General features: G+C 40.0%; 1 protein-coding gene across 1 annotated transcript in view; it reads right to left on the reverse strand.

Moving 5' to 3' along the window:
* Positions 1-11,454: 11,454 nt before the first annotated feature.
* The window catches only part of LOC119646905 (basic-leucine zipper transcription factor A-like), a 33,397-nt gene continuing 27,099 nt past the window's right edge, over positions 11,455-17,752 (reverse strand). Inside the window, exon 3 of the mRNA XM_038047573.1 lies at positions 11,455-16,388. Coding sequence (XP_037903501.1) covers positions 16,302-16,388 — 87 coding nt within the window. The 3' untranslated portion in view covers positions 11,455-16,301. The remainder of the gene's footprint in view (positions 16,389-17,752) is intronic.

The following is a 17,752-nucleotide window of genomic DNA, read 5'->3' on the forward strand; positions in this document are numbered from 1 at the left end:
TGATCTCAAATCCGATATAGACCTACTTCCCGAACGCAAAGCACCGTCGTTAACCACGGGCCGCACGTGGACCTCATGGATCTTATCCACGATGGCGGCTAACCTGTCTAGAGACCTCGAATTTGCACGTGGCAAGGGAGCCTCTGTGTACTCTGGGAGCTTCTGTAACCATAAAGACTCTAGCAGCTTGGTGTAGATCTTTTCACCGCCCAACTGATTCATTTCACGCAGCAGTTGGCTTGGAGCACGGCCACTTAGCTCTGTCAGTAAGTAGTTCAATTTAATAGTTGCATTTACTGACAGATGCTTTATGAGCTGCTCATTTATTGTTTTGTTAGAGCAGCCCTGGAACGTTGGAGACAAGTATAATTATCTCTTCATCTAGCCCGATCAAAGGGCATGATTGAATTCACTTTTTGTCTGACTAGGAAACCTACTCCTGGCATGGTTGACCCAAAAAACTTGTCCTTCTCCACCGCATCTCTTGCAACTTGTGACTCTATATTCGGTTATAGAGAACGTATGTCCCATGAGAAAATGCGCAAATCGTTTGTCCTTTTCTATTTACCGGTTCTTCGTTGGTTATCCCTCGTCTCCATTCTTCTCCGTCTGTAGTTCTCCATTAAAAGAGAGTTGCCAACGATGATGAGAGAGCGTCGGGAGCGGTGGTGTTGGTGTTGGCTGAGTAGTCGTTTCCGAGGTTTGATACTCCTTCGTGAGTACCAATGCATCCCGGGACCTGTACTACCCTTTGACTGCTGCATAGATTGTACTGTGTGGAGTTGCCAAATTTCCCATCAGGCGCGTCCCTTCGTGCGGATAAGGGAATGCTCGGCGAATGTGTCATGGCCATGCACATGCACGCATCCGGAGATGTGCGTGTATGGGCATGTTTATGCGCTGGCCGGGTAGGTGGGAAGTAAACGCCCACCCGTGGATAAAAATTGGCTATGGGACGGATACCCAGAAATAAAACCAAACATGGAGGAGCATAAGAAGAATGAAGTTACGGTGCAGGGCTTCGGAAACCCAGTGCCGGCGGTTTTTGGGAGTGAGCAAGCGGGCTCCCGGCCGTCGATATCCAACGACCACAGTGCCTCAGTAGTGGGAACCTTGGCTACTGCGGCATCTAATGTTACAAGCGTACGGGAGGAACTTGAACTGGCTCCAGTGATGGACCCGTTCAGAAGGAGCTCGATTTTTCGCAGATCCCCTCCCACACGGGCACAAGCCCCCACGATCGCTACCCCCCATTGGGAAGCATATAGCGGGAGTCTTCGATGAGGAAGAATCGCTGACGCCGATTCACCCGAGCGATGTTTTGGGCAATGATCAGTCTGGAGCTGCCTTTACTGCCCTCGGTAAAAAGATCATGGAGCTGTGTGAGTTTATAAAGGAGCGTAGGAACATTCACCAAAATATAAGGGCCATGATAAGAGGCATCCGTTTGACGTACGGCAAGGCCCAGGATGAACGAGTAGGGAAGTCGCCGATTGGAAAAGTGAACCAGGCAACTCAAGTAACGCCGGTTCAAAATACAAAAGGGGAGAAACCGGGGAAGAGGCTGCGCGAGAAGCTGAATGACTCAACAGGCCAGCAAACCCCGAAAAGAAAAAAGGACTTAACTCCCAAAAAGGCGGAGTTCATGAAAAGTACGTCTGAAGCTACCAGGGGAAATACTGCAGTGGCTACCTCGAGAAAAGGGATCGAACCTTCAAAGGCGGATGCGGAAGCTTGGAGGAAGGTAGAACCGCGGAAAAGAAATTATCGGAGGAAGATTAGACCGGAGGTGATTTTCATTTCCAAACGAGGCGAAGGGTCATACGCCGACATTCTCAGGAAAGTGAAGGCAGACCCCGAACTCACCAATTTGGTAGACAACGTCAGCCGCATTAGACGGTCGCAGAAGGGCGACCTTATATTGGAACTTAAGAAATCCAAGGATGTAACCGCGGAAAAATTCTTAAGCCAAATCGGGAAGACTTTAGGGCAGGAAGCCGACATAAGAGCTAGCAGGCCGGAGATGACTATAATCTGCAAAGATATAGATGAAATCACGACGAAGGAGGAGGTTCGCGAAGCGTAGGAGAAACAGTTCGATCTTGCCGGAGTACAAGAGTCAGTGGTGAAAACGCTAAGGAAAGCCTATGGGGGAACACAAACCGCCATCATTAGCCTACCAGTGGAGAACGCACTCAAACTGTTAGCAACAGGGAGAGTGAGAATAGGCTGGGTTATGTGTCGCCTTAGGGAACAGGTGGCGTTAAAACGGTGCTTTAGATGCCTTGGCTTTGGTCACATTGTGAAGTCATGCACTAACCCAAATAACAGGTCAAAGCAATGGAGGAGATGCGGAGTGGAAGGCCACATCAGCCAAGACTGCAGAGCTGACCCAAATTGTCTACTGTGCAAAGGAAAGGAGGGTGTGGACCATCGGCACATTGCGGACAGCAGTAGGTGCCCGGAATACAGGAGAGCCCTTAGCACAAATCGCAGATGAGGTTGATACAAATCAACCTCAATCACTGCGAGGCGGCGCAGGATCTACTCGCGCAAACCATCCGCGAGAAAAACATCGATGTGGCCATACTAAGTGAACCATACCGAAACCGCGGTGGTAGCGTTTGGGTCAAAGAGGTCCAGGGGAAAACCCGGTGGCGACGGTCGAGAGGAGGCACACAAACAATTGCGTGGTCGCCTAAAGGAAGCCATTCGGAGGAGCAAAAAGAACTGCTTCAAACAGCTGTGCGAACATGCCGACATAAACCCTTGGGGCGAGGCTTACAGAGTGGTGATGAAAAGGCTGCGAAAATCATCCCAGGTGACCTGTCCGCGCCTCCTGAAACAGATTGTTACCATTCTGTTCCCTCACCACGAAAATAGGGGAAGGCAAATTTTTGTCTAGCCAAATGACGGCATAATACCGCCTGTAACTGTGGAGGAGCTGCGGGAAATATGTGGTAGGTTCGGTGACAACAAGGCCCCAGGCCTTGGCATCCCCAACCGAGCTTTGAAACTGGCAATGAAGACTAGGCCCGACCTTTTCGCCAACACCTTCGAGGCGTGCCTAAAAGAAGGAATATTCCCAGTGGAAAAAGCAAAAGTTGGTGTTACTTCCGAAGCCTGGCAAGCCACCTGGAAACCCGGCGTCGTATCGTCCTATCTGCCTGTTGGATACAATGGGGAAGACGATGGAGAGAGTCATCTATAACAGACTCCTGCCCATCGTCGAAGCCAGCAATGGTTTGTCGGAACGCCAATTTGGTTTCCGACGCACCCACTCTACGGTGGACGCAATTGGCATGGTGGTAAACCTGGCAAAAGGTGCACTGATTTCAAGCGGCTGCTGTGCCGTGGTGGTGTTGGATGTCAAAAACGCATTCAACTCGGCCAACTGGAATAGAATTAAAGGGGCGTTGGCTGACATAGGTGTCCCCGGATACTTAGCGCATTTGGTGGAAAATTACCTCTCAGAGAGGACTCTCTGGTACGGGACGGATGAGGACCCCAAAGAGTACATTGTCACAGCCGGGGTACCACAGGGATCGGTACTTGGTCCCCTGTTGTGGAATATTATGTATAATGGGGTGCTTGCTCTTCCCGTCCCAGAGGGGACTACGATTGTCGGCTTTGCTGATGACCTAGCTGTGGTTGTTGCAGCAAAACACCCAGAAGATGTGGAGGTTTAGCCACGGAAACAGTGAGAGCGGTAAAGTCCTGGCTAGAAAAGGCCGGGCTGACCTTGGCGGACGCGAAAACGGAAGCGGTCTTGATAACAAAACGCAGGAAAAATAACACTGTAAAAGTGGAGGTCGGTAGACATACGGTCGTATCAAAGCCGGCTATCAAATACCTGGGGGTAATAATTGACACCAAATTGAGTTTGAGGGAGCACCTAGAGTATGCATGCCAAAAGGCAGCCAGTGCCACCACGGCACTTGCAAAAATGTTGCCAAATATTGGTGGACCGAAACATTGCCGGAGGTTGGTGCTAGCTGGAGTGGTGCGCTCCATCTTGCTCTACTCGTCGCCTGTGTGGGCAGAGGCGCTTGCAAACTCTCAGAGACGGAAGCGGGTGAACTTGGTTTACGGGCGGATGGCTTTGAGGGTTTGCAGTGCTTTTAGAACCACATCAGATGAGGCAGTATTGGTGGTGGCAGGCATGATCCCGGTTGACATTCTGGCCAAAGAAATGAGTGTCCTGTACAATGCAAGACATATGGAGGGGCATGCACAGCGTAGAAATGCGGCAAGGTCAAAGTCGCTTGATCTCTGGCAACGCAGATGGGACGAGTCTGCGAAAGGTCGGTGGACGCACAGGCTCATTCCCAACATTAAGGTGTGGTTTGAGCGAAAACATGGGATGACCAACTACCACATTACCTAGTTCTTCACGGGACACGGTGGTTGCTACAGGCAGTATCTGCACCGCTTTGGGTTGGATGATTTTCCGAACTGTCCCAGATGCGATGGCATACCGGAGGATCCAGAGCATGTGATGTTTCACTGCCCACGATTTGCGATGGAGAGAAGGAGCTTAAACCAGGTGCTGGGCAGGAGCGGCTTGCGGTTGGCTCCGCAATCATCCAAATGCAGGAGGAGTTGCAGAAGGAACAAAGAAGGAGGAAAGCTGCAAATAGGAGAAGGATGAGTGCCTAAGAGCAAACCTACCCCGCGAAGTAATACCTCAATGGTGATCCCGCGGGGTTGGGGCTGGGGCTGGAGAGACCGGGGGTGGTTTTTAGTGGGTGTGAATCCCACACGCGCCCGCTGTGGAGCTGCGGCGGACGTGTCTTTCTAAAACTAAGATTTTCCAACTCCGTGTACGCACAAAAAAAAAAAAAAAAGATTGTACTATTGACTAACCTAATACAACAGTTCTTACGAGTTTGTCCATTATACTTCCCCCGGGAAAACTTGAGAAGAACAATATCCTTTTCATTAAAGATAATTAAAAAAAAAACAACGATTGAATTTTCATATCTTTATGTATAATTTTTCTTTTTTCATTCATTTTTTTTTTATTCATGAAATAATATGTTTTATATTCGTATAATAGTAATAGCATAATTGTGTAGATGTTTTACAATCTTTGATATTACAGTTTAGGACTTTGTCTGTTAGTTTTCTGTCTATCAGATGCATATACATATATATATATATATATTTTTTTTACAGTTGTGTTTGTGTTTTTGTATATTTTATATGAAGTTTATTTTTATAGTAATTTTTCATATCTATTGCATATTATATTATTGACATCACTACCATCATTACCATCAACATTTTTTTCTTTCCTTGGCCGTTATTTATCAGGGTTTTTTTTTTGTTTTTAATTAATTTCCATTTGAATTTGAAGTTAACAATTAACAAAATAAATGTATATAGTTATAATGCGCTAAGTTTTTTCTTCATATTTTGTTTTTTTTGTTTTTCTGTATAATTTGAATAATAAAATATTTGCAATTTTTCTATTTTATGCATTTATGTTAGTTCTTTTTTCGGTATTTGCTAATATATATGTATAATATACTGTTTTATTAATACATCATGATGTTTTAGATTATTTAATAGCATATCAGTCAATTTTGATTTCATGTAATTTTTTTCTTTTTCGTTTGAATGTATAATAATATGTATATATAGTTGTTTGGTTTCTGAACAATTTTTATTTTCACTTAACCAGTTTATATTGTTTATTATAAATATATATATATATAATTTCAGTTTGTCATATTTACAGGATTGTTTTTACAAAGCTAATATACAGATTTGTTGTTTTAGTAATGTACAAAATATCTATTCCTTTTAACTAGTGTTTACAATATTATTTCAAAAAAATATATTAGAAAAGTAATAAAAAATGTAGAGATAAAATATGTGGCCGAAATTCTTTTATTGAATTAAAATATATTTTTAATTTTTTTATTCTTATAGTTTTTTTTTAACATTTGTATAGGTTTTTATATAAATAGATATGTACAAAAGCTTTTGTTTCATAATAAAAATAATTTCAGGATTAAATTTCGGATTGAATTTTACACGTGTTTTCAAACTATGATTATTGAAATTTATTCTAGATGCGTTTAGTATAAGTCAATAATGTACAAGATATTCATTTAAAATTGTATTTTTTTTACAGAATAAATTTCTAACTTAAATATACATAAATTTACAAGATTTTTTTATAGTTTCATTTCAAACAATTTTGTGCAGAAAACAGCTCTTCATCCAATAATTTCACCTTTTCCTCCTTCGAATTTCTTCTTTAAGTTTTACTTAGGAAAAAAATTATACTTTTAAATTTAGATATTTTAATATAACTCTCAAATATTTAATTCGTGTTTTTTTTTATGCTAACGGTATGATTTTTATTTATTTGTTTATTTACAATTTAAAAGCCGTTTGAGTAACAATTGATCTGAATATTTATTTGGTTATTTCTAGTCATAAAATTTGTATACGATATTCTCTAGTGGGGAGCACAGGGAATGGTAAATATGCAAAAAAGTATAAGATATTTTTTGACATTTTATTGGTTTTAGCGTTGTCTGGAGGCTAAGTTTGTTTCAGAATTTATGGTTTGTTCTGTAGGTAGATTTCTAAGCTCTGCTGTGTAGGCATTTTAGTAACAGAAGTTAAAAGATACTTTGCATTGGCAACTAAAAAATCATTAATACTATAAAATGTCATTCAGGGAAACTAAAAGAAAAGCGTAGGCACAAAGCGGACTATTGATATAGGTATCTGAACGGTTGGGGATTTTTTTTTGCATAATAATTACCAATTGGATAAAATTCAAAAATTCTCATCTATTGCATAGGTAGTAGGCCATCAAATGGGTGCATGTTTCATTTTGTAGTTTTCATATTTTATTATCTATAATTTGCTTGTAATTTACAAAGTTTTATTTACAGATTTAATAACATAATATTTCTATATATACTTTATTTTATTAGGTACATGTAGATGACTTCTGCTTGTAATGCTTTTATTCTTAAAATTAAAATTCATTTTTACATGGTTTCAAATATATACAGCGCGTTAAGTTAATTTCTGGTGAATTGGGGCGAAACGAAAAAGGTGGAGGATTAAATTAATTTGACATAACCTTTCATTGCTATGGCAAATGAGAGTCACTTCTATTTTATAGTGGCACCCCAAGACCACATTTGTTCATCAAAATTTGCACTTATTCTGCAGAATCGCGGAAACTGATATACTCGCATCCTTTTCAATTAGCAACTTCAGACAAGATGTTTTAAGTGATGCATACACATGTGTATTTTTGTTATATAAAGGTAAGTAGCACTCCAGGCTAAAGCATATACGTCTGGATCGTTATATCACGAAACGCTTGTTAAAAACAGTAAAAACGAAAGAAAATCCTTGGCAGGATAAGTCGATGACTGCAAGTCATCATATTTCTCTCGTACACACATTCACAAAGGAGCTCTTTTATGCTTGAAAAGAAGAAAGGATATGTGTAGCATACGGTCTGCTTTATGGTGAGTCCTCGCACTGAGTTTATTCATATTAAGGAGGCAATGTTGCTAGGGATATGCAACATTATGTTGGATTTGCTGCAACGATAATAATTCACGTATATATATATATATTATACATTCCTTCGTTTTTACGATACCGAACCGAGGCACTCCAGACTGAGTCCTTCTTGTTGCTGTGTGCCTATGAAGAAATCTCAGACACTTAATAAGGGCTGATGGGTATGAGGATGGGAAATAATAGCTATAAAATGAGAATTATTATTTTATTTGACTTGGAGCGCGTAGAAGTAGCATCTGAATGAAATGCGAGTGCTATAATATTTATGTAACGTTCTTGAGAGTGTGAACTTGTGGGTGTGGGGGCTGAAGGATAACAGCGGGTCTAATGCATATAAAATTACCCTAAAATACTAGTATAAAGCTTGATTTGAATACGTATCACTAAATATTGATATTGGTTGCAGTCCATGCTCTCGAAATAGAGGAAATTTTTAATAAATTTTGTTAGAAAAGGTAAAATGAAATAGCTCTAAACCGAAAATCATCGAATGGTAGTAAAGCAAGATGAAATAGTTTCACTCGAAAGTACGACACATCATTCAAAGGAATCAAAACAGGGACAAACTTCCTGTAATGCTAATTCTCTAAGTTTATTAGTAGTTTTTTGAACGCTATATGTGCAATTCACGAATATATTTTTACATCTAACAAGACGACATTCTTACACTTCTCTCCCATTTCACATCTTATCTCATCCATAGTTTACGTATTCAAATCAGATTCGATAATTTTGGAAGGAGTGATTTTTCTCTATATCTTACTTCGATTATTTGGTTGCGTTATAGGTTTAGCTATACGTTGTTTGTCTGTTTTGTTTTTTTTTTAATTAATGACTCTATATTTTTTTATTAATTGTTTACATTATATGTAAGATCAACTCGTGTGTATTTTTATTGATTATTATCATATTTTGCTGGTTCCTAATGAATACTTTAAATTACACAACATCGAGCTTCTAGCTGCCGTTGAAGGGTTTCTATCAAAATTTCTTCTTCATTGGTTTTCTTTAGATCAATATTTGTTATAAAAAAAAATAGATAAAATTAAATTAAAACTTAGATTAGTATGCAAAAATTCGAGGTCGTCTTTTATCCATTGATAGTTGATGGTTTCAAAGCCTTAAATCGCGAAAATGGATTGTTATGCGAAAAGAATTGGAAAATTGACTTTATTATAAATGCAAATTATAGTATTATAAAATTATTAGTATTATAAAAATTATTAATTAATAAATTAGAATAAATAAATACAATAAAATAAAAAAATACAAAAATTAAAATAAATAAATAAATTAATTAAAAAAAATAAATAAATAAATCAAAATAAATAAATGAATAAATTGAAATAAATAAATTGACATAAATAAATTAAAAATTATTATTAGTGTCATAAAATTTATTTATCAAATTTACATTGCAAATTGCACATTTTTTATCATTTTAGGTTATATTTAATAAATTTTCTTAATATTTAAATGATTTTAATATAAAGAACTAAATTTATTTGTTAAATAATGAGAAGAATGCATTTGATCTATCCAATAATAATTGGGAAGATTTTGGAACTCCACGGTATAATAATTAATCAACGTTTCCTTTGCTCTGATTATAGCTGTAAAGAATATAATACTATTCGTGGAATCAAAGAATAATATGACAATTATATTTGAAAATTATTTCAAAACAACAAAATCTAAAAAAAAATATAAAAAGTGAAAAGCTTTCAGTGTGCAATTAAAATTTAATTTTTAATTAGTTTGGCACTTTCTTTTCTTACTACTTTCTAGCTACGCAAAAAACGCATACATAAATACACAACTTTTTAATTCTAAGTTAATTTTCTTTATAAAAGTATAATTATAATACAACTGTATAGTTAATGATTGATGGTTTCCTATTTTTCGGTTTTTATTTACCAAAAAAATAGTTTAAATGTCAATTCTATGTGGCTGCGTGCATTATCTTTTCTGTTTATCGAATTTTATTCACATATGTACTTACTGCAATTGAAGCAAAAATTCTAATTGATACATACCTGAATTATTCTATAAAGTATCTGAGATATAACATAATTGACAATACTTAATTCGATTTCATTAATCGTTGATTTAATTTTAAGGTGTTGCTTCCTTGAGCTAAAAAAAAGCTTTGCACTCGCATTTCAATAACAATAAATATAGCAAATAGGCCATTTCCAAAACTCGTCAATTAACTTTTATATTCAAATTGATTGATATCTAGTAAAGTATCATCCAATTTTAAGCCCATAAGCATTTTAACAATTTGAAATAGATTTTGAATCTATTTTGGAATTCGTTAGAAGCTCAACTGAAAGCCGATTTCAAATCCTAAGAATATCCTAAGAATTCCATATCGGGCGTAATCCATTTACGAGCAGATATGTAGGATGATCGCATTAAATGAGCGGAAATAAATCAAAATGGATACTTTTCAATTTTTTCCATCTTCAAATTTAAGTTAAGAAGTAGCATTGGAACGAGGCGTCTTGAGAAACAAATGCAAATTTAGCAAAAGGATATGTCTGGCTGCCAAATATTGACGGAGAGACGGTTGAATTGGCTGCGTGTCATGGATGTTTGAGTTCGTCTTTGTGGTTTTCCACTGCTGTAGGCTCATCATAGAGTGTAATGGAAATAGAATTGGGAATGAAAATGGAGACAAAAAAAGGTACTACGTGGATGCCATATATTCCACAAAGCAGACAGGAGACACACAAACTGGTATGACAAATGTGGATATTGAAGAATATCACAAATAAACAGGCGAAGCCAAATCAATTAAGGAAGGGTGGGAGGTTTTGTCGGTCAACTTATTAGCCGATTTCCCTCCCACTTGTGAGCTCCTGTAATTAACTTTGGGGACAGTAAGTTACTTGTGTTGTGGTGGTTCATCTAGTGTGCTAGTTCGGCCCGCAGTTCGTGGCAACTTGTTTTTAGGCCTTTATAGAGTTTACCGCGAGTGAAAACGGAAGAATGCAGCTCTATTTGTAAAGCAGAAAGTAAAGGTTTTGGATACGCTCGAAAAAAAAAACGAAAAGTTGGCTGCACTTGGTGAAGAGTGCACAAGTCCTGTGAATTGACTCCCTTATTCCCTTATTTTAACATCGACAGTTCTGCTATTGAATCCTACCTTCACCTCCACGCGGTGACCACTGCTTGTTTAGCCATCAAAATAGCAAACGGAGGAGAATGAAGGCGAGCTTTTCGCGCCTTAAAACAGAAAAACTATCCAGACCATCTCTCCTGGTAGGGGATTGAGCGAAGCGCTTGACAACGCTTTCTCGGAAAATATAAACTTATCCAGGAAGTCAAGATACAGCCTCGGATTGGACAAACCAAACGGCAACGACTTCACCAACTTAAAATGGACCATTTTTTGTGTAAACACAAAACCTTATTAAAATCGGTTTACTGTCTGTCTGTCTGTATGTCCGTCTGTCCGTCTGTCCGTCTGTCCGTCTGTCCGTCTGTCCGTCTGTCCGTCTGTCCGTCTGTCCGTCTGTCCGTCTGTCCGTCTGTCCGTCTGTCCGTCTGTCCGTCTGTCCGTCTGTCCGTCTGTCCGTCTGTCCGTCTGTCTGTCTGCCTGTCTGTCTGTCTGTCTGTCTGTCCGTCACACGCATTTTTCTCGGAGACGGTTATAGCGATTGAATTTGCAGAAAGGTGGGAACTGTGAACACTCACGCATACAGTGAATTACTTCCTCTTATGTCGAATTTAAGGGGGGGTCCTCATACATGCAAAAGGGGGGTGTAATATTTTTTTTCATCAAATATAGTCATGTGGGGTATCAAATTAAAGGTCTCGATTAGTACTTTTCAAAGCCGATCTTAGTTTTGACATTCGTTGGAGGAATGTCCAGCGCGCGGGGTTGAAAGTGATCCCTTCTTTAAGGGGGCCATTCTCAGAAACTACCAAACCGAAAAATCTGAAAAAAATCAGGAGGCTGCCACTATATGGTGCCTGGGCTTTCGGTTTCCCGACTTGTTTAGGTATTGAAATGTGCGATCCCTTTTTTGAACTGGTGCACTGCGGGAGCTTCTCCAGGAAGTATTCCGTAACAACATTATCATCCTCGCGATCTTGGAAACGAAATGGCTGGGGAGCGAATTAAATGATTGCGGACTTTACACAAAATATATCAGCCACAAAGAGTGAGGATGCGGAGGATTGGGTGTCGTCGTTAAAGGCGGATTCTGGATCCGAGTGGACAGAATTTTTGACGGCTTGCTCCCCAATGCCATCAAAGTATTATAGGGAGACTTCAACGCTAAAATTGGCAATGAACTGTTCCGTAGAGGCATAACAAGAGGGCAGACCCTCTATAATTAAACACATAATAGATTTCACCAGCAGCGAAAACTTCGCTGTGAGCTCCACTTGCTTCACCCGTAAGAACATACATAAAATGAAATGGGCCTCACCAGACGGGCAGACATTCAATCAAATCGACCACATCCTCGTCCAGAAAATAGTTGCCTCAAACACATTGCAAGTGAGGACGCTACGAGGTGCTAACTGTGACTCGGCCCATTCTAGTTTAGAAGGGAATACCGCTGCCGAATGGCTAAAACAGCCACAGCCACAGGAGGTGGACTCCTAAAATCAATGTGAAAAAGATGGAAGACGACACGGTTAAAGTGGCTTACACATCCAAATCAAGGTCCATTTCGACACACTACCTCATGTTGGTCTTGAAGAAAGCAGTGACGACATATGGCGAAAAATTAGGGATGGTATGAAGAGTTCAGCTAAAAGTACTCTTGGGCATGTAGAATGGAGGAATCGTAACGAATGGATCAATGATGCCTGGAAGCGATTAACAAGAAAAATGAGGCTTACCGACTACTAATCGAAAGTCGAACCCGAGCTAGGGATGACAAGTATCACGAACTAAAGCGATACGTTAAGATCTGAAGACTTGAACAAGGAAAGGACGACATTAGTAGCACTTGGACGCACTGCCCAGATGGGACTTCTCATTCCACCCTAGGAAAGGTTTCTGCTAAGGTCGCGTTTGGGGGATCTACAGCTGACATGGAGTTCTGGATCATCCCTTTAATTTAGCACCTGGCCATTTTCTAACAAACGGTATTCCATCTTCGCAGGGTTCGAGAGCTTTGGAGACTGTCGATAACACCTGTAGCCGGCGACATGTACTTTCGCCCCCGCAGGAGCTTGAGCTGCAAGCTGCGATAACCATGTTTCTCTCTTTCACGAAACAAGGACTAGGACGTACATTGTTGGTATTGCATCACATTGATACAGGAGATGCCAAATCGATCAAACACCGTCACTATCCGGTATCGCCAGTTGTGGAGAAACTTTTTTACGCGGAGGTAGATCGGCTGTTGGAAATGGAGTTCGTCGAGAAGTCGCAAAGCGCTTGGGTTAAACTTGGTCGTTAAACTTGGCATGTTGACAAATTTACCTTGGTGCCTGTAACATCAATCTCTGCACGGTAAAGAGTGCTTATCCCATGCTGCTCATTGGTGGGATCTTGAGTCGGTTGCCTAGGGCTCAATAAATTTGTGGTAGTGATCTTAAGGACGTCTTCTTGCGCCCCTCGATGTGGCGTCAAGGGATAAGACCGCCTTCGTGTGCAATGTTCCATTGAGTGAGTTAATGGTGAAGGTGATCCCAGCTCATCTGAGGAATCAAGTGTTCGTCTATGTGGATGATTTGTTTGTCGTGTCTGAGACGTTCAAGGACGACATTCTCATCCTTCCACAGGTTGCTGCTTATCTGAAGAGTGCGGGTTTGACTATCAATGTGGACAAAAGCCATTTCGCATGGAAGGAGGTGAAACACTTGGAGCATATTATCGGACATGAAGTAGCTCGGACTGACTCAGACAAAATAAAGGCTATTGTGGAGTTTCTGGTCTCGAAATCAGTGAGACAGTTGCGTTGTTCCTTGAGTGTCTACATCTAGTACCGTAGGTTCATCCGCTACTTCGCAGCTGTTACAACTCCTTTGACCAATATACTGTGTAAGGGTCGTCGGTTTGAATGGACTGATGATGGGCTCCAAGCGTTTCATCAAATGAAGGCGGTGCTGCATAATGTAGGTTTCATCAAACTGTTTTTTATACATTGCGACGCCCGCAAAGACCTCATAGGCGCGGTTCTCGTTCAAGTAACACTTGACGGAGACGATGCTCCTATTGCTTTTATGTCGCAGAAAGTTAGCATGGCGCAACGCAATTATACGGTGAGGGAGCAGGAATGTCTGGCTGCCGTGCAGGCCATTAAGAAGTTCCGGGCCTACGTGGAGAGACATGAATTTGAGGTGGTCGCTGATCACGGAATATGTCCTATTGACAGCCCGAGTTCAGAGGAGAACATGCCTCGGGAGATGCTCTCCAGGAAGCTTCGGGTTGGAAAATTTGGGTTCTAGGTAAGTTGATATAGGGTTTGATTGAGCGTGAGCTCATGCGGGGTTTGCTAAGACCTTACATAGTCTAAAAAGCCTGTACTTTTGGTCCTGTATTGCTCAACAAGTGAGGCCATATGTGGACAGTTGTGCTTTGTGCAAGACCACTAAGGCGCCCAATCAAACACTTCGCCCTCCTGTGGTTTTCACTCCACTCTCTGATAGGCCGTTTCAGAAGCTGTTCATTGACTTTATCGGTCCGTACTCAGGAAATTAATCGGGAAACGCCGGAGCTACCGTGGTGCTTGATCACATCACGAAATTTACTTTCGTGGAGCCGATTCGGCGTTTCGTGGCTAAAGTTGTAACCCGATTTCTAGTGGATGGAATCTTTAATGTCTTTGCCACTCCTGAATCAGTGTTGACGGACAACGGAGTACAATTCCGTTCCGCACATTTCGTCGTTGATTGAGTTCTCTGCCCCCGAACTGCTAGCATTCGGGTTAGCTCCAGCACATGCCGTCCGGTTCCTCATATTATCTCGCGCAGTCGGTGTTCACAACTGGCAAACCTGTCAGGGGAGTTTGGTTGTTTGACAGCCTTCGGGTGAAACAGTCGTCGGGTGAAAATCACTCACCAGCTTTTGAATAATTTCAATGATGTTTCTGATTTGCTCAAAAGAATTTTTTCCCGTTCCAAAAACGGAAGAGGCCCGTGAAAGGATCGGAATTTGCAATAGGCTTGTTTGCATTTGGGCGACTTCTTTCGAGTAGTCTGTGTTCTGTATAAAACGATTTGATTCCAGCAAAAAACAAATCTCGGATATCTCATTGGTTGTCTAAGGTTTTCTTATCGTTTTGCATTGACAGCGCAAATTCCTAGACATGGGTCACTGCCTATTTGATTCACGCAGGGCTGACTTGGCGGACATTTTGAATTTTTTGTACATTCTGGCTTACAATTTGGTGGACTACCAATATATCCTTGAAAGCAAGGGCACCCAGCTTATTCGTTGATTTGTGACATTGATTATTTAGACCGCTTGTAAATGCGTGCAGGGGTTTAAGATAACTTGGCTGGCGTACGCGATGTATTTTGTTGGCGAATGTGGCAGTGGATAGGTCATATGCTAAGGAGGGCGATAATTGCATTGCTGGCCTTTTAATATGTTAAATGGCGGCCAGTTAAAGGGAAAGGTTCAACTATATTATTTTGCGACTTTATCATGTAATTGTACAAAACAAATCTTCAGCCAAAGAAATATTCAAAGGATTTCAGGGAGTTATCTCCGTCTTACATTGTATATTGTGCAGTGTTGACCTAGTTAGTAACATATTTGGATTTTTAGGAGTCTGCAAAAAGGACAGTAGGGGAATTGGTTCATAAACTCCTTGCCGAATAATGAACACCTTGCTTATATCTCAACCAATAGATACGAAGGCTCAAAAATCTGGGCAACTGAAAAATCTGTTTCAAAGTTAACCAACGAGTTTTGGAAGCATTTCATTCAGTTTGCATGGAAGCTATAAGACCCTGGCAATCCGTTTCATTGTCCCACGGAAATTTACTTCAGTTTTTAATCCATTTAATTTAGAAGTAATTTCAAAAACCTCGAATAAATCTTTTTTTAATGCGATGCGATATTATCTTTCAAGCTATGTTACGTAGGTCAAGCTTCATTGGATCTGAAGCTGAAAACTAATTTTATTGTTATTAATTTAATTTTGTCTCTTCAAACATGCTAAATAAATAAAAATATTCAGATAAGTCAAAAGATTCTTCAGTTGAATTGAACTAAAAATTTAGGAACGAATATCGCATGTACTCGAGCATTAGATCTGAAGGTAATGCTAATTTAAAATGAATCTTTTTTAATAATTTTCCTCTGAATTTATAAACTAGATCACTTTTTCTTAATAGAGATAAATTAAAGTGTATAAAGCAATTATTTTCACATATTTACAGATTTAAAGATTTAAGTTTAAGTATTTGTAACTTTTTCGTGTTTTATATTCATTTTTTTTTCAAATATTTTTTTAAAAAAAGGATTCATCATTCTTGCCTTCAATCAGTCTCCAGAAATATGCTTATAATATAAAAATGTGAAATATTAGTATTTTGACTTTAGTAGCTATTACATTTCCTGCCAAGATACTATTTTGTTCAGATAATGTAATAACTATCAAATCAGAGATTATGTTGGATTTCCTTAAATTAAATATGTAAAATTTAAATTTCAATTACGTAAAATTACTTGGTATTATGAATTGATAGAATTGCTGCATATATATAAGTTCCGTAGGCAATTGATAGGAGCCTTGGGGAAATTAAGCGATGAGTCCTTACACCGATCGTCGTTTTAAACTGTCCAATTCGTGAACTAAACCTTCTTCGTTGGAGACGAAACGTTTCTGCAGTTTTGATGGGTTCTAGTTTGGAGAAAGTAGAAAAAATTGGAAAGAAATTTAAGTTTAATTATCAAAAATTAGATACATATAAAGTTCGCTATTGTTGTTTTTTGGTTTATAATTTATTTTAAGTTTTTAGAGGAAATTATTTATTACGCACTTTGTTTTTTTTTCTTCAGTGAACATTTTAATTATTTTAAATTTTTTAAATTAAAAAAAAAATAAAAAATTAAAAATTAATTAAATCAAAATAAATTTAAATTTCCTAAATTAAAAAAAGATAAATTAAAATTAATTAAATTAACATAAAAATTTAAATTTTTTAAATAATAATAAATGAAACTCCGCCGAAGCCGGTCCCACGCCCGGTTGTGAAAGGAGGAGGGATGGATAGCTTCAATCTGAATGGCTGTACGCCACCGCAGCGTCTCAGGGGGTAGGTGAGGAAAGTGCAGGAACTTTGCAGTCTTGCAGATTACTCACTAAGGAAGCTATCTCAACACCTGGCAGCTAGGGATAAAATGCACTACCAACAATGAGAAGAAGGAGAAATTTGAGGTCCGGTACGGATAACCGGCGGGAGTCGTCTGACTTGGTGACTGGGTCGGACTCTCGTAAACAGCACGGCGTCGAAACCGCTAGTCGTGGGGCGGTTCGACGTCTAGGCGCCACGACGACCAGGAGCACAGCTCCGCCTGCTGCAGCTGTTTCGCCACAATTTGTGGCGACCACTTCAGCAGGTTCGTGTAGGAAGCGGATGAAATGGACTGAAGAAATGAACCTCTTCATCATCCGCTCTTACTACGAAATAACGGCGGGGGCGGGTACAACATCTTACCGCCCCTTGTTGCACCAGAGATTCGTTGAGCGTTTCCCGCAATTCGCGCACGTGACTGTGCAGCGAGTCGCAGACCAGTACCGCTTTATTACTCGCAGCGACACAATCCGGGCCACCATCAGGGAACGTGTTCGACTTGAAGTCATCGGGGAAACTGGTGACCGAGAGTCGATGGGGGCAGAGGCGGCGGCATCAACAACACCACGCCGCGCTGCAGGCAACAGGTTCAGTACTCTCCGAAGCACTCTTCTCCACCGTTCAGCTGAGGTTTCCGCTGAGGTTCGGGACGAATTCCAAAGAGCGTGTATAGAATTCTCGAATATGCATCCTTTGCATAGACCAGGTATTCCCAGGCTCTACGCATCTCCAGCAACTCCGGGAATTCTATCTCAAATCAATGATGAGATTGCATCTCGACTGTGTGCTGATATGTCGCTGCTGCAACTAGAATCACTTGTGTATTGTGGTGCAGTTACGGCTATCAGATTGCACGGTCAGAAGATTCGCTTTCGCGATATTGGTTTGAGTGACAAAAGAGATCCACCAT

The sequence above is a fragment of the Hermetia illucens genome, chromosome 1, assembly GCF_905115235.1.
Source record: "Hermetia illucens chromosome 1, iHerIll2.2.curated.20191125, whole genome shotgun sequence".
Taxonomy (NCBI): Eukaryota; Metazoa; Arthropoda; class Insecta; order Diptera; family Stratiomyidae; genus Hermetia; species Hermetia illucens.